Genomic DNA, 17,456 nt, shown 5'->3' with positions numbered 1-17,456 from the left:
AGAAGTTGAATATGATGGATTAAGAATCAATTATTATTTTTTTTCCTTTTGGATATTATTTAATGTGGGAATCTGTATGTTTGAAAGAAAACAAGAAAAAGTAAAAGGGGGTTGAGTTTGTGAAGCAAAATGGGGAACTTTTCTTCCTTTAGAAGGATTTGTTTATTGGGTTGCTGGGAATATGTTAAAGGGCCAAAAAAAAAAAAAAAAAAAAAAAAATTGTAACAGGGAAAAAATATTAGGGCTTGTAAATGCTTGGCTGTTGGCCCCTTTTCCCCTGCCAATTTGTATAGAAATATTTTATTTTATTTTGAGAACCAATTTGTATACAGATATCAGAGATAAAAATAAAAGGTTGCCATATTCCTAATTGTTGGTTAGCTTGCAACAATGGCAGGCTGCAGCAGCTCATTGAATTTATCAGTACAAAAGTGGATGCTTAAAAACTGACCACTTTAGTGAACATTGAATGGAAATGAGAAGAGAATCTAGGTTGGAAAATACAGATTAGTGAACAATGAATGGAATTAACAAGAGAATCAAGGTTGAAGATATTGATTATTAAGATAATCTAAAAAAGCACAAAGGGTGAGGCTTTCACTCCGACGTCTACTACACTGCAATCTCGACTCGAGCTTTTTAGAATCAGGCAACGTGGATTATCGCATTGGTTTATTTGACAAATTAGCTTCTACATCATAAACTTGATTGATGATAACTGCCTTTGTCGATTAGGTAAAACACGAGGTTGAAAGTTCATGAACTAGGAGACCATGTTATGTTGTACTATTATATGGTCAGTTGAAAGAATTGGTTGTTGTTGATTTTGAAAGCATTAACCTGAACATAGGATCCCCACGATCTAATACGTGTCGTTCCCAATCTGATCTTACTCCAAATGGGTTCTCACTTAGCCATTCTTCCCCAACTTGTTCTTGCAAAATAGCTAGTTTTCCTTTTCCATATAGTAAGAAAGCTTCCTTCATTCTCAAAGCAACCACTTCAACATCAGATTGAAGAAATACCTAATAAATAGGAAGTTAGTCACTAATAATCAGAGTAAAGATCTTATTATATCACAAAAGATGGGTCCACAGCTTCCAAGATAAACATTTACATTTGAAAAAGAAGAAGAAGAAGAAGAAGAAGAAAAGGTGAGGATGCATTGAGAAAATGGTTGTACCTTCCCATTAGATGCAAGCAAGTCTGCCACTGCCTCTACTAATGACCTTTGCAGCATTCTCCATCTGTGCTCTGGTTTATTGAAATCGGGGTTGGGACACTGTATTAACAGAAAGTCCTCCTTCAGTTCCAAATACACAATGTCTTTGGTATATAGGCATACAGTTACGATTTAAAAATACAGATAGAGCTAGTACTATGAATGGTACGTATAAAGCGATAAATAGTCAGGCTTTCGTAAATGGCAATGGCTCCTCAAGGCTTTAAATTTCAAGAATGGAATCAGTTTGTGGTTCAAAGTCACTAAGTAAGGAAAGACAGTGAGTTCTATGAGTGATTCAGATTTGGAGACGTTAGCTACAAGTATTGAGTTGCAAAATACTAAGTGCTTAAACATCAGGAGTAAGAAACACAAACAACATTCTATAAGTTCCATCATGATCGGGGTATCAGTTAGAAAGGTTCTTTCAATGCTTGCTCAAATCAAGCAGCATAAATATCATGGCTAGAAAGGGACAAAATTCAAAGATTAGAAACAATGATCCATGAAGGTTTTCTACCTGTATAGAGACAAGCACCAACTCTCCTGGATAACTAGACACAATAGAACGAAATGTTGATGTTGCATTTGTCGCAATAAAGTGCCTGATACCGTGAGGAAAACATGATAAGTTCAGTAAAGAGTCCTCATGCGAAGGATTCATGTTAACTCAGCGACAGAGGATAGAGGGCACTTCATTGATAAGCTTTTTGGCTAAGCTACTTAGGAAAGCTAAGACTCGCTTATCATCCACAAATTAGCTTTTCCAAATTTAAATTTAATCCAACAATTTATCTTGACGGGCGTTGCTGTGTATAACCTAAGCCACGTCAAAATAACAATAACAAATAAAGACCTTACCCATTCTTCATCTCCAATTGATAAACAGAATGCAGACAACGTTTCACAAGCTGAAAAGGTCATTCAAGTGTGAGATAATGAATATAAATAAGGTTTATGCGAGTAGGGAAGAGAAAGAAGACCTTTTCGTTAATCTCTAAACCAAGAAAATTGAGATCCTTCCTCCTTGTAGCCATTTCCAGCAGAAACATCCCATTACCTGTCATTTATAACTTACAACTATCAACTAACTTCGTGAGTGAACAATTAAATGCAATCTTCATTGGCTTCTTTTAACTTGTACACTTGTACCAAAAGAAGAGTGAAAGAAGAAGAAGAAGAAAGACTGGTCGCTTGTACCAAAAATGTCAGATTATTTTCTCTTATCTCGCGGCACATTCTAAACTAAACTACATGACATGAAAGTCTTTAAATTTTAGCTGTTAAATTCAGAGTTTTACTATGGAAGTGATATAAAGAAGTTATTTTCCCGCAAAATATATGATACAAAGAAGATAATACCACTTCCAATGTCAACCACCAAAGGCAGAGCTGTATCACAAAAGACTGCATCCCAGTCAATCTTGTATGGGTATGCCTGCATAAACAAATCACTTCAAACCAGTGTTAGCTGCTCATTCAGATGCAGCTTCAAATCTATCCTATGGTGGGAATATCTTTACTGGAGTAATAGCATTTTAAAATAAGAACTTAAAAGAGTATAAATAACTGCAGACAAAAGTAATGATGATAAAAGGAACTCGTAGCACTGTACATCAAGAAAATACCTGTAATATTGAAAAATCAATCATAAAGCAGGACATGTGAATATGATTTTATGACATTCTCTCCTATAGATTCACATTATATTCTGCTTTTTGTTGTAACAATTTAAACTCATTATTTTGTGTTTCTTAGAAAAAATACCAAAAAACTTACTCTATCCAAGGCCAAAACCCCCGGAAGTGGTTTCCCTTTAAAGAAATCCCACACGACTGAAGCATTCTCAAAGACATTATAAGCAGATAGAGTACTTGATTCCTGCATCATTGCTTTGCATGCTGTGGTTCCAACAACAGTTACATCACAACCCCTTTGGGTTAGATCATATAGTTTTCTTGCTAATTTAGAAGTTCCACAGGTGCTTTGGCTTGAATCACTGAATTTCACTGGTCCAATCCATATAATCTTCTGCAACATAGCACTTGAGTGTTAGACTGATCCTTGCTCGAGTAAATAACACTACGAGTAGGTGCTTTAAAAAAATGCAGATAGCAGAATGATGTATGAATCTCCTACAACTATAAGTCCATGACCATAAGAGCTAAATCTTAGGATCTGTAATATTCTCTCTGGAGTTTAATATTTTTAGAATTCCATCGTTCAAAAAATGCCAATTCTTCTTCTCCAATCCTTAACCAAAGATTCGAATCTCCACGAATTGAAGTTTGATTGCACAGGCATATACATTAAAGGTATAAAAAAATCGTGCGAGCAATAAAAATGATCAAATCCCTACAATTTCAATAAAAGTAGAGAGCATTCCATTGATATTCAAATAAAGCAAAAATTGAAATGATTTCATCTATTCTATTTTTTCTTTACATGCCAAATAGTACAGTGATTCACTTGCTGTTTCTAAATAAAAGAGAAGTTGGACAACCTGAGGTGCTAAATCGTAAAACTATCCTTCATAGTCACCAGGCAATGGAAGATAATTGGGATTTTAGCTTAAGCAGAAGCAACTTCTGTAACTGGAGGAAAATTTGAATTATACCTTGCTATTCATAAGCAGGGCGTTTATTTCATCCAATGACGTAGGACCAAGATCGACTGGTAGCCAACCTAGAAGAGGAAGAAGTCGAGATAACAAAATATCAAGCTTTTAAATTTCGTAGTGTCAAATCTTAAAAGGATAAATATTCATTCGAGTAGGGGAAAACGAAAACTTACCATCTGGAATATCATTAGAAGCAAATAATTCCATTTTCTTTGAAGCGTCTACATTCTTACACCAGAAGTCCTTTGGGTATACAATTTGTACGTTTTTATCAAGTGAAAACTGTATTATGTCTGCAGCTTCCTTACATACACCATGATTCACCAGTCGCGAAGAAACAGACAGCCCCAAGGCTTGCATTATCTGAATTGACATCAATCCAACAAAGACCAACGCAGAGCATGTTGAAGCTAAAAGGTGCAAGGCAGCCGATTTGTCTAAAAGGTTGCCTCCTCCAATCTGCAACAAAAAATTCATAATACATTACATAGAATCGTTTTATGGCTGATGAGGGGAAAATCCATATCTATTCTAGTAGTGGAGAACATACAATTGCAACGTAAGGTTGCCTCTTGGTTTCAGCAGCCTTCCTCAGCAGACCTAACCCTTCTTGAAAGTTAAAACCAGCAAGGCAAGTACTGCAGAAACGAGAAATACCAACCGTGGATGCAAGAATTCTATGAGATTGGGAGAAGGAGTCATTAACAAAAATATCAACACCTAAAGATAGCATCTTGGAAAATTTTGAGCAATTAGCAACTTCTTCTTTGAACACAGAAAGATTCTTGAGAATAAGAATATCAGCTTTCTCGAAGCATTCTTCAGTTGACATCATACTAAACGAACTGCACTTTACTGGGAGAACTTTGAGTTGAAGAACAGAGGACAAATAATCTGAAATGGCAAGCCATCAATTATTAAGCATCAAGTAAAATCTAAACAAACCAAAACCATCTAAAGTCTAAAACTGGAGCTCAGTTAACGTTTAACTTTCATGATAAAGGTTTTCTATTTACTTCAATCTTACTTTGGCATATTCATGTTGGATCAACATAATGAATTATCTCCAAAAAAAAAAAATAACAAAAAAAAATAAACAAAAGCATAATGAATTAGAACTCCATTCTTAAAAAGAAATAAAAGTGTACTATATTGAAATCAGGAAACATCCTAGAATGTGTACCAGCGACAGACTTTATATCAGGATGTCTTGGAGTAGAGTTTGTATTCCAGTTGCTAGCAAGTATCACTTTTGCTGCAGATTTGTGTAAGTATTTGATAGTGAAGACTGCATTCTTCACCGAGTTAATTCTTAAGTCCATTTCTTCCAGTAACAGTAAGGTCGAATCAAACCTGACCATGACAACTTTTCCGGGAAGTTCTTCCCTAGGAAACTCTCCAAGAGTTTGTACATGTGGAAGAGCCTCTAAATTCCACCAACCGGGAGCATGGTCCTAAAATAACCCCAAATTTTTATGGAGACCACAAGCAAAATATATACAATACATAGAACATGCATTAAACTTTTAAATGGCATACTTTCATATAAGGCATAAAACAAAAAAATTAAATCAAGTTTTAAAAACTCAGTCAAAGAAAGTAGGATACTTAAATGTTAAGTTATACACGCAGATAAATAATATACTGAAGTTTCCTTTCCATCATAAGGTAGTTTGGTGTAGAAACTGAGACGTTTAAATACCTCCAAGTTCACAAAGTTCTTACAATAGACTACCCCCCACCTTCGTGCTGAGATGCAACTTCAAACAAGACAAACTTGTATAAGATCAGGGTGCAAATTCAAAGTTTAATATATAGGGAAATTTTAACTTTATACCTAGTGTTGACATTAAGACAGCACGATATCTGTCATACTTGGAGAAGTGTGGAGACAAATTTTTACGATATAACTTGGGTGGATCTTGAGCAAATGCTTTAATAATGAAAGTAGATCCTTGAAGTGGATTTAAAAGTTGGCCCATCTCCTTTTTCCTTGTTCGAGCAATGGGAATTCTGCACCAGACTGCAACAAACCTATCATAAAACAACATGTAGTAGACAACTTTCAAACTTGAGAATGAACCATTCAGTTAAGAGCATTGGCGTGTCATCCATCAATAACAGATTAAATGAAGAATTTCAAGAAAATGGACCAACGTACTCCATTCAGGATCATTATCAATAACTTAAAGACAGGTGATACTAAATAATCCACCAGATAAAGATTCTCAATTGGTTCCTAACCATCCATTTTGTTTCTAGAAAACAAAATATAACTTCAACCAGTTTCCACACACCAATAGCAGTCCTATAGGAGGCTGTCGTGCAGAGTTGAGTTGAATTGATGATAATTGTCTACAAAGCTAAAAGTCTATGTTTGAGGTGCAACCTTGAGTCGGGAAGTCAATGTTTTAGGTACTAAGTTGAGTTGCACCAGAAAGTATATGTTTGGAGTGCTTTTTGTAGTTGAGTTATTTTCTCAAGAGTATCTAGTGAAATTTTTTTATAATTTAAAATAAGTATGATCTTATGTTGTCTATTTTTTATTTGCTTGACCTTTTGTTCAATATTTAAGTACACAAATTCTCAACACTCCAAGAATATGGAGTTGTTACTACTAATTTCACTATTATTATTTGCATGTTGTTTCAGCAAGCAAGTTAAATTAATTTTCATGTAGATGAATATTTTCTCCATTGCAGGATAGTTTCTCTTCCTGCCAATCAAGATTTCATGGTCTTCAGCCACCGAGGCAAATTATTGCCTCGGCAAACAGATTTGAAGCTGAAACATCGAGATCTCAGTCATGATTAAAGAAGGCCCGGGGGAATCCAAGCTGGAAGCAGAAATGGACGTTAAAGAGCATAAAGGAGATATTGCTGTGTTCCATCAATCTAATGTTTCTTCACTTGTTTATTATTTTGGATACTGTGAGGTTTTTCCCATGATTATTTTTTAGTTTCTGTCTCAAAACAAGGCTTTTCCATTGTTATTGAAATATGCCTCATTTGAATCAATATAAAAGATTAGTATATGTTTCTGCAATCTGGTTAGTCTCTGCTTCTGTGTGTCAATGGAAAGTGGTTTCAATATGGTAGCTAATTTATCTTCTGTGAACGATCCATTGTTATTGAATTAAGCCTCTTTTGGATGGGTATTAATGACATGGTTCTTGTTATTATGAAATGAATTTTGTATTGGCTTCATGTGCTATATGCCTTCTAACAGTTTGTCTCACCAACTCTTACAAATGATCTGTTAAGAGATTGAAGTTTCTCAAATAAGTTCTGGATCAAAGCCAGGCTAGAACTATCAAATGTGAAAGAGAATGAATAGAAAAAAAAATGGGAGGACGACATTCATTTTATGAGTTCAGATCACAGGCACATCTGCCATTGCAATATTAAAGAGAGAAAGTGGGATTCAGAAAGGGCTTTAACACATTGAAGCAAGCAACAGCTTTGACAATAATTACGATCAAGCTGTTGGATTATGATTTGTTGAGCTCTTCTGGATTATCTATAGAATGTCTGAGAATGTATTCAACTCTCCTCTTCTTTTCATCTCTTTCGCCATCACGCTTTTGATCTCTTTCATTATCTCGTCTGAACCAGAACACAGATTCCCTAACTCCTGCCATTTTAGCATTCAAATTCATAGATCCTCCAAGAAATGTTTTGCAAGTTTCTAACTTAAAATGAACAAGAGGCCTTGCACGAGGAAGAATCTTTGCCTTGTCGTCTTGACTATTGGGAAAGCAACCACCTTTAATCGCTTCAATGGCAGGAGCAAACACCTCTGGCACAGACAAATGGCATATCCCATCCTTGCCAATTATGTTATCAGAATGCAATCCAATCCCATCTTCCATCTCTTGCAAACATGTCCCAAGTAATGAATTACTTTCATCTCCTGAAAACCCAATCTGGCCATTGCGACTTCTTTCTGAACCACAGGAAATCAATCTCTGCTGCAAGCCCAACAAAGATTTCCCCGCCTTCCTACGTTGCCTTGCAAGCTCTATCTTCTCGGCGTGCGGCTCTCCCGGCTTCTTTCTCCACAAAGCTGAATGATTGTATGTGTGAGCATCAGGGAATGCTGGCAACCAATTGGGAATATGTCTGCTAGGTGGGGTTTCACCAATCTGAACAAAGCTTGGAATTGACCCCCTGTTTCTGATCACAGGGAAACGTGGTAGTGGATGAGCAAAAGGGATCTCTTCAACTGAATTCACATAGCAAACAATGTTCTTCACTGACCCCGAATTGGCAAGACAATGATCTGATTCCCAAGCACCCAGAAACCCTTGTGATGATTCCAACTCTTCAAGCCCTCTAATTATATCAAACACATTGCACTCAATTCTACCAGCTAAATTGGCATAAAATGTAGCAATCTTCCCCAAATGGCGAAGGTATTTAATGGCAATGTCAGCCAGTGTGTCTAAAGCAGACTCCTTAAAGCTCTGAAACCCTACCCTATTACACATTTGTGCCACAGCAATTTTAGACAACTCTCGACCAAACTCGTTCCCTCTACATTTCCTCAAATCAGAGCTTTGTTGTTCTTTCGACTTCATGTTATTCCCAACTCCATCCCTCATTGCCTTTGCATTTTAGTCTTTTTCAAATTTTGTCTCATTCAGATCAATCAAAATCCAGTTGCTGAATTCTTGTTTGATTCCCAAGTGTAATGGTGGATTGAATTAAAAAGGGCAATTTGAAATCTGAAACCAGAGAAGAAAAAAAACTCGAGAAATGAAAATCAAAATCAAGAACGATAACCAAAAGATCTAAAGAATCATCGAAAAGTTGGGGAAGAAACAAACACGAAAAGCTAAAAGGAAGCTCTAAAACTGATGGTAACAACTTTGAGCGGATTATTGTTTCAATATCAGAAGGAGAAAATTAGGAATGTGCAAGAGATCAACGATCAGAAGCATTGTAATCGAGTAGCACATAACTCTATTTGGGAAAAAAGGAATAGGGAGAAAGTGAGATTGATCATAAGGAATGGAGGGTGGAGGGAAACAGACACCGCCACATATCCTAACCATTGAAAGAGCGATTAAACTGAACTGTAAACTTTGTACGTTTAAAGTTTTCGTTTTAAAGAGAAAATCTTTTGGCATTTATATAGAGAGCCAATTTTATTCATTTATATATTAAGTTAAAAAATGGTAGAGATGAGGACCAAACTATTGACTTTTGAGATGTTATTTGGTGTTTTTGTCTCTTAAGCTATGATTGAATTGATTTTTATTTATTCAATTTAAATTATACAAGATGTCTCGAGTTTTATGGTTTGTCTATCTCTACTACTTCAAAAGTTTCATTCTGCTCTCTATCTTTAAAATAATATCAAAACCATTCTTTTGTTAACTGAGTAAATACATAAAATGTGACATGGTGAGTTATCAAAGGAGAGGTATATGCACACATAAATGATTTTAGTTATGCCCTTGAATATGGAGATACGTTTTCAATTATTCTCTCAGTGTTCCAATAGTTCCATTTCAACAAATTAGAAGCAGAAAATTTGTCAGGTGAAGAATGTAAAAAAAAAAAAAAAATGAAAGAAAGAAAGAAAAAAAGAAAAAAAAAAAGTGACGATAAAATACCAGGCAGCGGTTCTATGACATGATCAGGAGATGATGCTCCAATGTCTTAATCTCCAACATGAGCAATGATAGTCTCTGAATGAAGATGTGTGTCAGAGTTGGAGGAGACAATTAAATCTGTCTGCGTCAACTTCCGAATGATGCCTCAAGTACCAGAAGCCAACTACAACAATGGGAGATCATTTAAAAGTCAAAGAGTAACCAGAGATTTTCATGTAGAGATTTATTGAAAGGAGATGAATCATACAAGAAAGAGTGGCACTTGTAAACAGAATGTCTTTATCCAATCTCTAATCATGTATAGTATCAGGAGAAACACCAAAAGATGTTAACAACGGTAGAGCTCCACAGGGATTCACATGCTCCCAATAATTACGAAGTAAGAGTCAAACATAAGAGTGGTTTCTTGAGTCCAATTCATAGATCATCAAATAGAATAAACGCTAACAAAACCCTGATTACTCACATTGCAACAGAACACATGATTACTCACATTGCAAGTCCCTATTTATCCAAAATCCTCTAGCAAAGAAACCTAACAAAACCCAATTGCAGCAATTCAATCAAAGACCCACCCCATATAAAATTATAGTTCACATGCTATGCCGGCTGAGAGTTCCCGACTAATTCAAATCGTTTAACGCCAAAAAAAAATCCAAAGAACGATCACTCACCAAAACCTTATATGAAACAACGAATTAACAAATTACGTTAAAACTCCTCTAATCCATATTACAAGCAGACAATAAAAAACAAAGACTCTAATGATCTCCACTTCATTATTAGGTCAGCAGAGACGATTTAGGATTTCGAACTGCACCCATGGTCAACTGAAAAAATCTCCACAAAATCAACAAGCGAATCGAATACGTACACTACACTGACAATACCTGAGATGGATTCAGGGAATCCAAGAATCTGTAACGCAAAAAAGCTTCGAATATTATACGAAAACGATCAAAACCGGAGAGTAATTTCCGACAACCGTCTTCAGTAAAGGGATGAGAAAGAAGAAAATAAAAATTAAAAATTAAAAATAGTAATTTTACTTTGTGGAGAGGGAAGGGTGAAGAATGAAGATAAATGTTTCAAAGGGTTAAATACGTATGTGTATTGTGTGCATCACCCATCCTTATATAACCCGTAAGTAAGTATAGAAAAATAATTAAAATATTAAAAAAAAAAAGTTTTTTTTTTATATAATGTTTTTTTTAATATATAATGACAAAAATAGAGTAGGAAGGAAAGTATTCTAAAAAAAATAGGTTTTTAAATCGTGTACCGGTACACGATTAGCACTAAATCGTGTACTAAGTACACAAGTTTCTGTCGCACGCGCAGTCTGCCGTGGCAATTATGCAAGGTTGACTGTACACGATTATCTCAAGTCGTGTACTCGGTACATGACTTCCTCCCCCATTAAATCGTGTTGCGCCCCTTTTTCTTCCTCATCCAAGCTTCTGCCTTTTCCGTCCAATTTCAAGTGTTGCCTTCTTTTGTTTCGTTTCTCTGTCCAAAATCATCCGGAATCTTCCTCATTTTGCTTCTGTCTTGTGCATCCAAACACCTCCATTTGTTCGCCCGTCCAAAATTTTCGAAAATCATCCTCCATTTGTTCGTCCATCCAAAATCGTCCGAACGCTTCTGTGATAAAATTCTTTCACACGTTGTTTTCCAATATATAATCTTCCTATATATATCATTTTATGGATCTGATTTATTTGTTCGGTTGAATCTAGAAATATATGTATAGATTTGTCTATTTGTTGGCCTGATTTTGTCTAATGTAGTTAACTTAGAAATTAGATTTTGTTGGGCTATTTTTCTGGATGATTATGTTTGTTTATTTGTTGGGCTATTTTTCTTTATGATTAATTCGTTGAATGATTATGTATTTGTTGGATTGAATGTAGAAATATATGTATATGTTTATAAAAATGAAGATTGGTTTATATGTATATATATTATTTTGTTTGCATTTGGGCTGAATTAAATGTATGATTCATGGATATATTATATTATTTTGTTTTTATTTGGCTGATTTAAATGTATAGTTTATGGATCTTAGATTTGGGATGATTTAAATGTATAGTTTATGGATCTTAGATTTGGGATGATTTAAATGTATAGTTTNTTATGGATCTTAGATTTGGGATGATTTAAATGTATAGTTTATGGATCTTAGATTTGGGATGATTTAAATGTATAGTTTATGGATCTTAGATTTGGACTGATTTAAATGTATAGTTTATGAATCTTAGATTTTGGCTGATTTAAATTTATAATATTTAGATCTTATACGTTGAACTTAGAAATTGGATTTTGTTGGGTTGACATATTAACATATTTTTTTTTGTCAACCATAACAGTTGAAAAAATCATAATAAATATGTCGATGCATCCTGAAGATTTAGTTATTCTTGAACTTGGAAATGATGAGATAGTGACATTGACATTGAAGTTGATAAATTATTTGGAAATGACAGTAGTGTGGAACATGATCTTGAGTTGGTACCGTCGGAAATGTTGATCCAAATAGATTGGGAAATGACAAATTCAACCTGTGAACTAGGGTCTACTTTGGAAGAAAGGAATATAGGTGTAGATAACTGTAGTTTAATACAAAAAGGAATGTTGTTTAATACCAAAGCAGAACACTACGAAATTATTGTAGTGGAATCAAATTAAGATCTTTGGTATGTTAAATGTAAATCATGGAGTGATGGTTGTGCTTGAAGATTATGGGCATGTCGGCGTAAAACTCATGGGATGTTCGAAATCACCAAACTTCAAGGGGAACACTCATATTTGTTTTCAGAATTGACACAAGATCATTCAATTCAAAATTTATGAGTACTGAAATTCAAAATTTGGTTAGAGCTGATCTTGGAGTACCTGTGGCCCTAGTCCAAGAAGTAATTAAAAACATGTATACAGAATATACCCTAAAAAAACTTAAGAGGTGGGAAAAACGAGCATCTGCACATACAGTAACGTCCATTAACAAGGAAAGTCAAAATTTCGAAGTATAAACTGGCATAAGTATGATTTCTCCCTATAAAGGACAACACACCAAGTTTTGAGCTTGAAAGAAGGAACATGTTCTTGCAATAAGTGGCAATCATTCAAGATTCCATGCTCTCATGTAATTGTAGTTTGTAATTACATGTGTATGACATACATACCACTTATTGATAAATGCTACAAATTATCCCATTTCAAGCGTTGTTATGAAGGCTGCTTCCATCCAATTCAACACTCAGATTGTGAAACCCAGAGCCCATTTCCCCTTAATAGCATAAAATAAAGAGGAATTAATTAAATAATTAAATCCTAGGGTAAGAATAGGAAGAACCCTAAGTGATTAAAAAGAATGGAGTACTTTGGAAATAAACCCTAAGTGGTGAAGTTGTGGTTAAGTAAAACCCTACTGCAAAATTGACTAAGTGTTTAGACATGTTTATGCGTTGGCTATAAGATCTTGGAGAGATTTCTTGGACAAAGGGAGAAGTTGTAATGGGAGTAACGTATGCCTTGGAGATTAGACCAACGCATTAGGCAATGGATGTATTGAAGGGTGGCATGTGGTTGAAGGATGGCAGCCGAGGGTGAAGCATTGGGATGGCACGAGGGCATGCAAGGGTGCATGGGGTAAGCCAGGACGCGGGGCAAGGCAAGACTGGAGGGTGACATGCGTCGAGCGCCTCTACCAAGCGCCCAACCCATGCGTCAAGCAAGCGCTGTCGAGCGCCCATGCGTCGAGCGCCTTTGCCAAGACCCAAAACCCCATGTGTCGAGCAAGCGCTGCCGAGCACCCATGCGTAAGCGCCTATGCCAAGCGCTGCCGAGCGTTATTACGGCCAAGCACATATGCGTCGATGCGGTCAAGCGAGTGTACGTCGATGCAGCCAAGCGCATATGCGTCGATGCGGTCGAAGCGAGTGTACATCGATGCAGCCAAGCGTCCATCGCGAGCAATGCTAAGCAACCGTCCTACGCGTTGGAGCCATGCGACCTTGCGATGCGTTGGAGTTTGTGATGGCTTGCACGATGGATGCGTTGGACATAGGCCATGCGATGGGCTAAGTTGGATGCATGGTGTTGGCTCTTGCAATGGTTAAGTGTTGCGATGACTGAATGAATTGGGTTGCGATGGTGCTATGTTGAAATCAAAGGAAACCAAGGGTTGCTATGCATTGAAGTCATACTATGCGTTCTTGAGTACACTATGCGTTAATATCCGAGGCTAGCTGTATGCATTGAGAATCACCCTAGTGAACGCATGGTGTTTAATATCCGAGGCTAGCTGTATGTATTGAGAATCACTCTTTATTTCTTAAAGAGCACAAAGAGAGGAAAAATAAAAGGAGAGAAAAAAAAGTGTGGGTCGGAAATACCAGCAAGGATGTGAAGGAGGCAAAACTATCTGGACAGCCGTGAAAGGCCAACTTCAAACAACTAGTTCTCCCAAACTACTCGGGAAAATCAAATGATTCTTAGACCAAAAGTTTCTAAATTAAGTGTAATTTCTGTGTGTGGGCTGTCTCAACAAAATGCTAAATCTAAGGCTGTCAAAATTAAGGAAAACCGAGAGGTGCTCACCAGAAAGAAGACAGTCGGGCCAGAAGGAGTAAATTTGATACTCGGAGCCTTCGCCGAGGAATTTGGAGGCGAAACTTTAAGGTATTGTATTTAAGACATTTTTACACATTTTTTAAAGAAGGAAATATCTTGAGATAAGGCCCGGAAGTGTTAGTAATCTAAACTTAAAAACTGGAATAGGATCCAACGATAGAACCAGGGAAACCAGGTGAACTGCGAGGAAAGTTCTCCATAAACTCACTGTGAGTGGTTTTTCTTCCCTTGTTATTTTAAGCATATTGTAAATTAATATGCTGTAGATATGTATGATGATTGGGATGGTCAGGGGGTCTAAGAACCTAGAACCTGAGCCCATAGTGAATCCTTACAGGATGGTCAGGGGACCGAGAAGTCTAGTGCCTGAGCCTGTGGAATAGAGAATCCTTGAAATGGGATGGTCAGTTGGCCGACAAGCCTAGTTTCTGAGCCCATGATAGGAGGAGCTATGTGCACATAGGCTGGTATTATTGTTATGGTATTGTATGTTAAACATCTACCGTTTGTGTGTGGGTGGATTCGTGAAAGCTTTATGGTTTGTTCGAGGGTCTCTTGGGAACCTCATGATTGTGGTTGTGGAAGATTTATATTTGTGTTACCACTCACTGAGCTTTGTAAAAGCTCATGGTTTGTCTTTATGTTTACCTTACAGGTAGCTGACGAGTCCAGGTTGCGGTGTTGGTTAAGGTCTACCACACGTTTAGAAATGCTTGAAATGAGTTTGGTTACTGGGATAGGGATTTCATGTGTTTTGTAAATTTGAATTTGTAAACTAGTTTCTAATAAAAGCATGCAATATTTTCCACTGCAAACATAATGAAAGAGACTAGTATATTAGCCAGAGTATTAACAGTTAATATCACGCCTCACTACGGGTTCGGGGTGGGGTGTGACACAGATTATTGACCAGAATTATCATTTATAGAAGTTTGTCTAAATGCGGACTTACTAAGAGAACAAGGTCGGCCAAAAAGTACGCGAATTCATAATGAAGTGGATTGGAGAGAGGCAAGCCAAAAAGTACGATGTACAATTTGCAAGACAGAAGGACATAACAGACGCACTTGTCCACAACGTACACTAGATGCTTCGTCTTCGGGTCATTAGGTGTATTTTTTTTTTACTTGTATATTTTATGTACTTGTATCTTTATGTACTTATATTTTTCATGTAATTGTATATTTTATGTACTTGTATTCTTTATGTACTTATATTTTTCATGTAATTATATCTTTTATGTACTTATACTTTTTATGTAATTGTATATTTTATGTACTTGTATTTTTTATGTAATGAATTTATTTTATGTAATTGTATCTTTTTATGTATCTTTTATGTCATAGATTTTATTATGTAATGTAATTTGAACTTCTTAGGTAATGGAGCATGGTCCTTCTAATCTTGTACAATTATACCAACAAAATACGCATCGTTCACAATCAGTATGGGATAGTTCTTCCACTATAGTGTTGAGTTGTCGGAGAAGGGAGGCGACTGCCCAACATACTATCCCATTTGATCACCACATTATTCCCTATGTTCAGCAGGCAGGTTTTCTTGGGTTGCACAAATTAGTTTTATCCAGCTTGATTGGCACCTTCTTACTGCTCTAGTTGAGCGTTGGAGACTAGAAACCCACACATTTCACCTGCCTTGTAGACAATGTACGATTACGCTGCAGGATGTTGCCATAAAATTTGGGTTACGAGTGGACGAGCAACCATTGACAGGTTCACTACAATATGACTGGAAGAACGTATGTGAAAAGCTCTTAGGCGTTCTACTAAAGGATCTAAAAGGATCAAGATTGAGTATCCCCTGGTTGGCGTCCCAGTTTCCAGAATTATCTCCCGATGCCGACGACATCAGCGTATATAGATATACACGATCATACATCCTGCAGTTTATTGGAGGATTTTTGTTTGCTGACAAGTCAAATACTCTAGTGCATCTCATGTTCCTCCCACTATTGTTTGATTTCGAGCACACTAGTACGTACTCGTAGGGTGGTGCATGTCTTGCATGGTTGTATAGAGAGCTTTGTCGGGCTTCCAATGCACAAGCGTTGGAAATAGCGGGGTCATTAATACTACTACAAGTATGAGTTTATGACATATTTTCAATCATAGCACCACAAGTCCAGCTACAGGCCCTAGATCATCGTCCACTTAGTGTCAGGTATTATTTCATTTATATATTTATTTCGTTACCATTTTATGTAAGAATATAAATTAATTGTATTTTTTATAATTTTAGATGGAGTGATGTATTAGCTGCCTCTGAACAGTCAACAAATATGTTGCTCGTGTACAGAAAAATATTTGACATGTTGATGCACAATCAGGTAGCAAATGTATATATAAATGAATATTTAAAACATTTTAGATGTATACTTATTTTTTTTGTCAAATTATTTGGACACCATACACACAACAGATTTGGTCATCCTTACCTGATTATTGTCGTGATGGTGAAGACATTTGGTTGACCGTTAGCCCTCTTATATGCTTCCATATAGTAGAGTGGCATCATCTAGATCGTGTGTTGAGACAGTTTGGTCTGTGACAAACGATACCTTTGTTGTCTTATACACTCCAAGCACTACACCAGATCGATTTGAGAGGTAAGCACAACCAAGACTGACGTCGAATCCATGCAGAATATTTATCCTACTGGCATGGACGACATGATCGTTGTGCACACGAAGAATTAACAAATAGGCAAGCTATATCAGACGACTACTTTTCATGGTACAATTCGATCACGAGGCGATTTATCACACTTGACGACACTTATTATTACTGCATGGTAAGATATTTAAAATCAGACATTTTCCATATATATGATATTTGTTTAATATTTATTTTTTTTTATTGTACAGAATAATTTTATCGGTGATGTTCAACAATATGTAGTGCAGAACAACTTACCAGAATTGGGTTTAATGTGTCAGTAAATATTGGTCAACTAGAAGGTATTATTAAAAAACAAGACGACTCAAAGTTGCTGACACCGATCGAAAACGTATTCGTCGTAGATGATAGCGACAACAGGTGAACCTAATTTAGAGAGACAGAAGACAACCCATGAGGGGTAAAGGCAGGGGGGTCGTTTTTAAATTTCATGTAAACTTTCATTTTCAAATTGTAAATTAAAGAACTAATTGTAAATATTCTTTAAATATCATGACATTTCTTTTAATATGAGTGCAAGATGTTTTCATTGTAGATTAAATATATAATTAAGTTTAATAGTGAAGGAATTTGTGGACCCATTCCTAAAGTTTTAATATTGTTGTACATCTACAATTAAAAAAAAAAATTAGTCAACACACTTTTAGAAAAAAGAAAAGAAAA

General features: G+C 36.1%; 2 protein-coding genes across 7 annotated transcripts; both read right to left on the bottom strand.

The window, feature by feature from the left end:
- Positions 1-303: 303 nt before the first annotated feature.
- Positions 304-10,550, bottom strand: LOC120091172 (phosphoglycerate kinase, cytosolic-like). 6 transcript variants are annotated; one of them, XM_039049067.1, is made up of 15 exons: positions 10,337-10,550; positions 9,463-9,625; positions 5,680-5,876; positions 5,545-5,591; positions 5,026-5,296; positions 4,393-4,736; positions 4,016-4,301; positions 3,840-3,907; positions 3,002-3,253; positions 2,585-2,660; positions 2,206-2,282; positions 2,084-2,133; positions 1,743-1,827; positions 1,184-1,282; positions 304-1,025 (listed from the first exon to the last, which is right to left on the bottom strand). In XM_039049067.1, the coding sequence occupies exons 3-15, from the start codon at positions 5,822-5,824 to the stop codon at positions 798-800; spliced, it is 2,028 nt and encodes a 675-aa protein (XP_038904995.1). In that variant the 5' UTR covers positions 5,825-5,876; positions 9,463-9,625; positions 10,337-10,550; the 3' UTR covers positions 304-797. The 6 variants fall into 6 exon arrangements, with proteins under 6 accessions (XP_038904995.1, XP_038904993.1, XP_038904997.1 ...); XM_039049065.1 differs by having other exon boundaries at positions 10,353-10,550; XM_039049069.1 differs by having other exon boundaries at positions 3,002-3,250; positions 10,353-10,550.
- LOC120090787 (transcription initiation factor TFIID subunit 8-like) lies at positions 7,333-8,445 on the bottom strand. Its single transcript, XM_039048493.1, has one exon. It carries the CDS (start codon positions 8,443-8,445, stop codon positions 7,333-7,335), a length of 1,113 nt encoding a protein of 370 aa, XP_038904421.1.
- Positions 10,551-17,456: the final 6,906 nt, after the last annotated feature.

The sequence above is a fragment of the Benincasa hispida genome, chromosome 11 (genome assembly GCF_009727055.1).
Source record: "Benincasa hispida cultivar B227 chromosome 11, ASM972705v1, whole genome shotgun sequence".
NCBI lineage: Eukaryota > Viridiplantae > Streptophyta > Magnoliopsida > Cucurbitales > Cucurbitaceae > Benincasa > Benincasa hispida.
The sequence above is the reverse complement of the archived record's forward strand: the minus strand, read 5'-3'. Positions and strand labels throughout refer to the sequence as shown.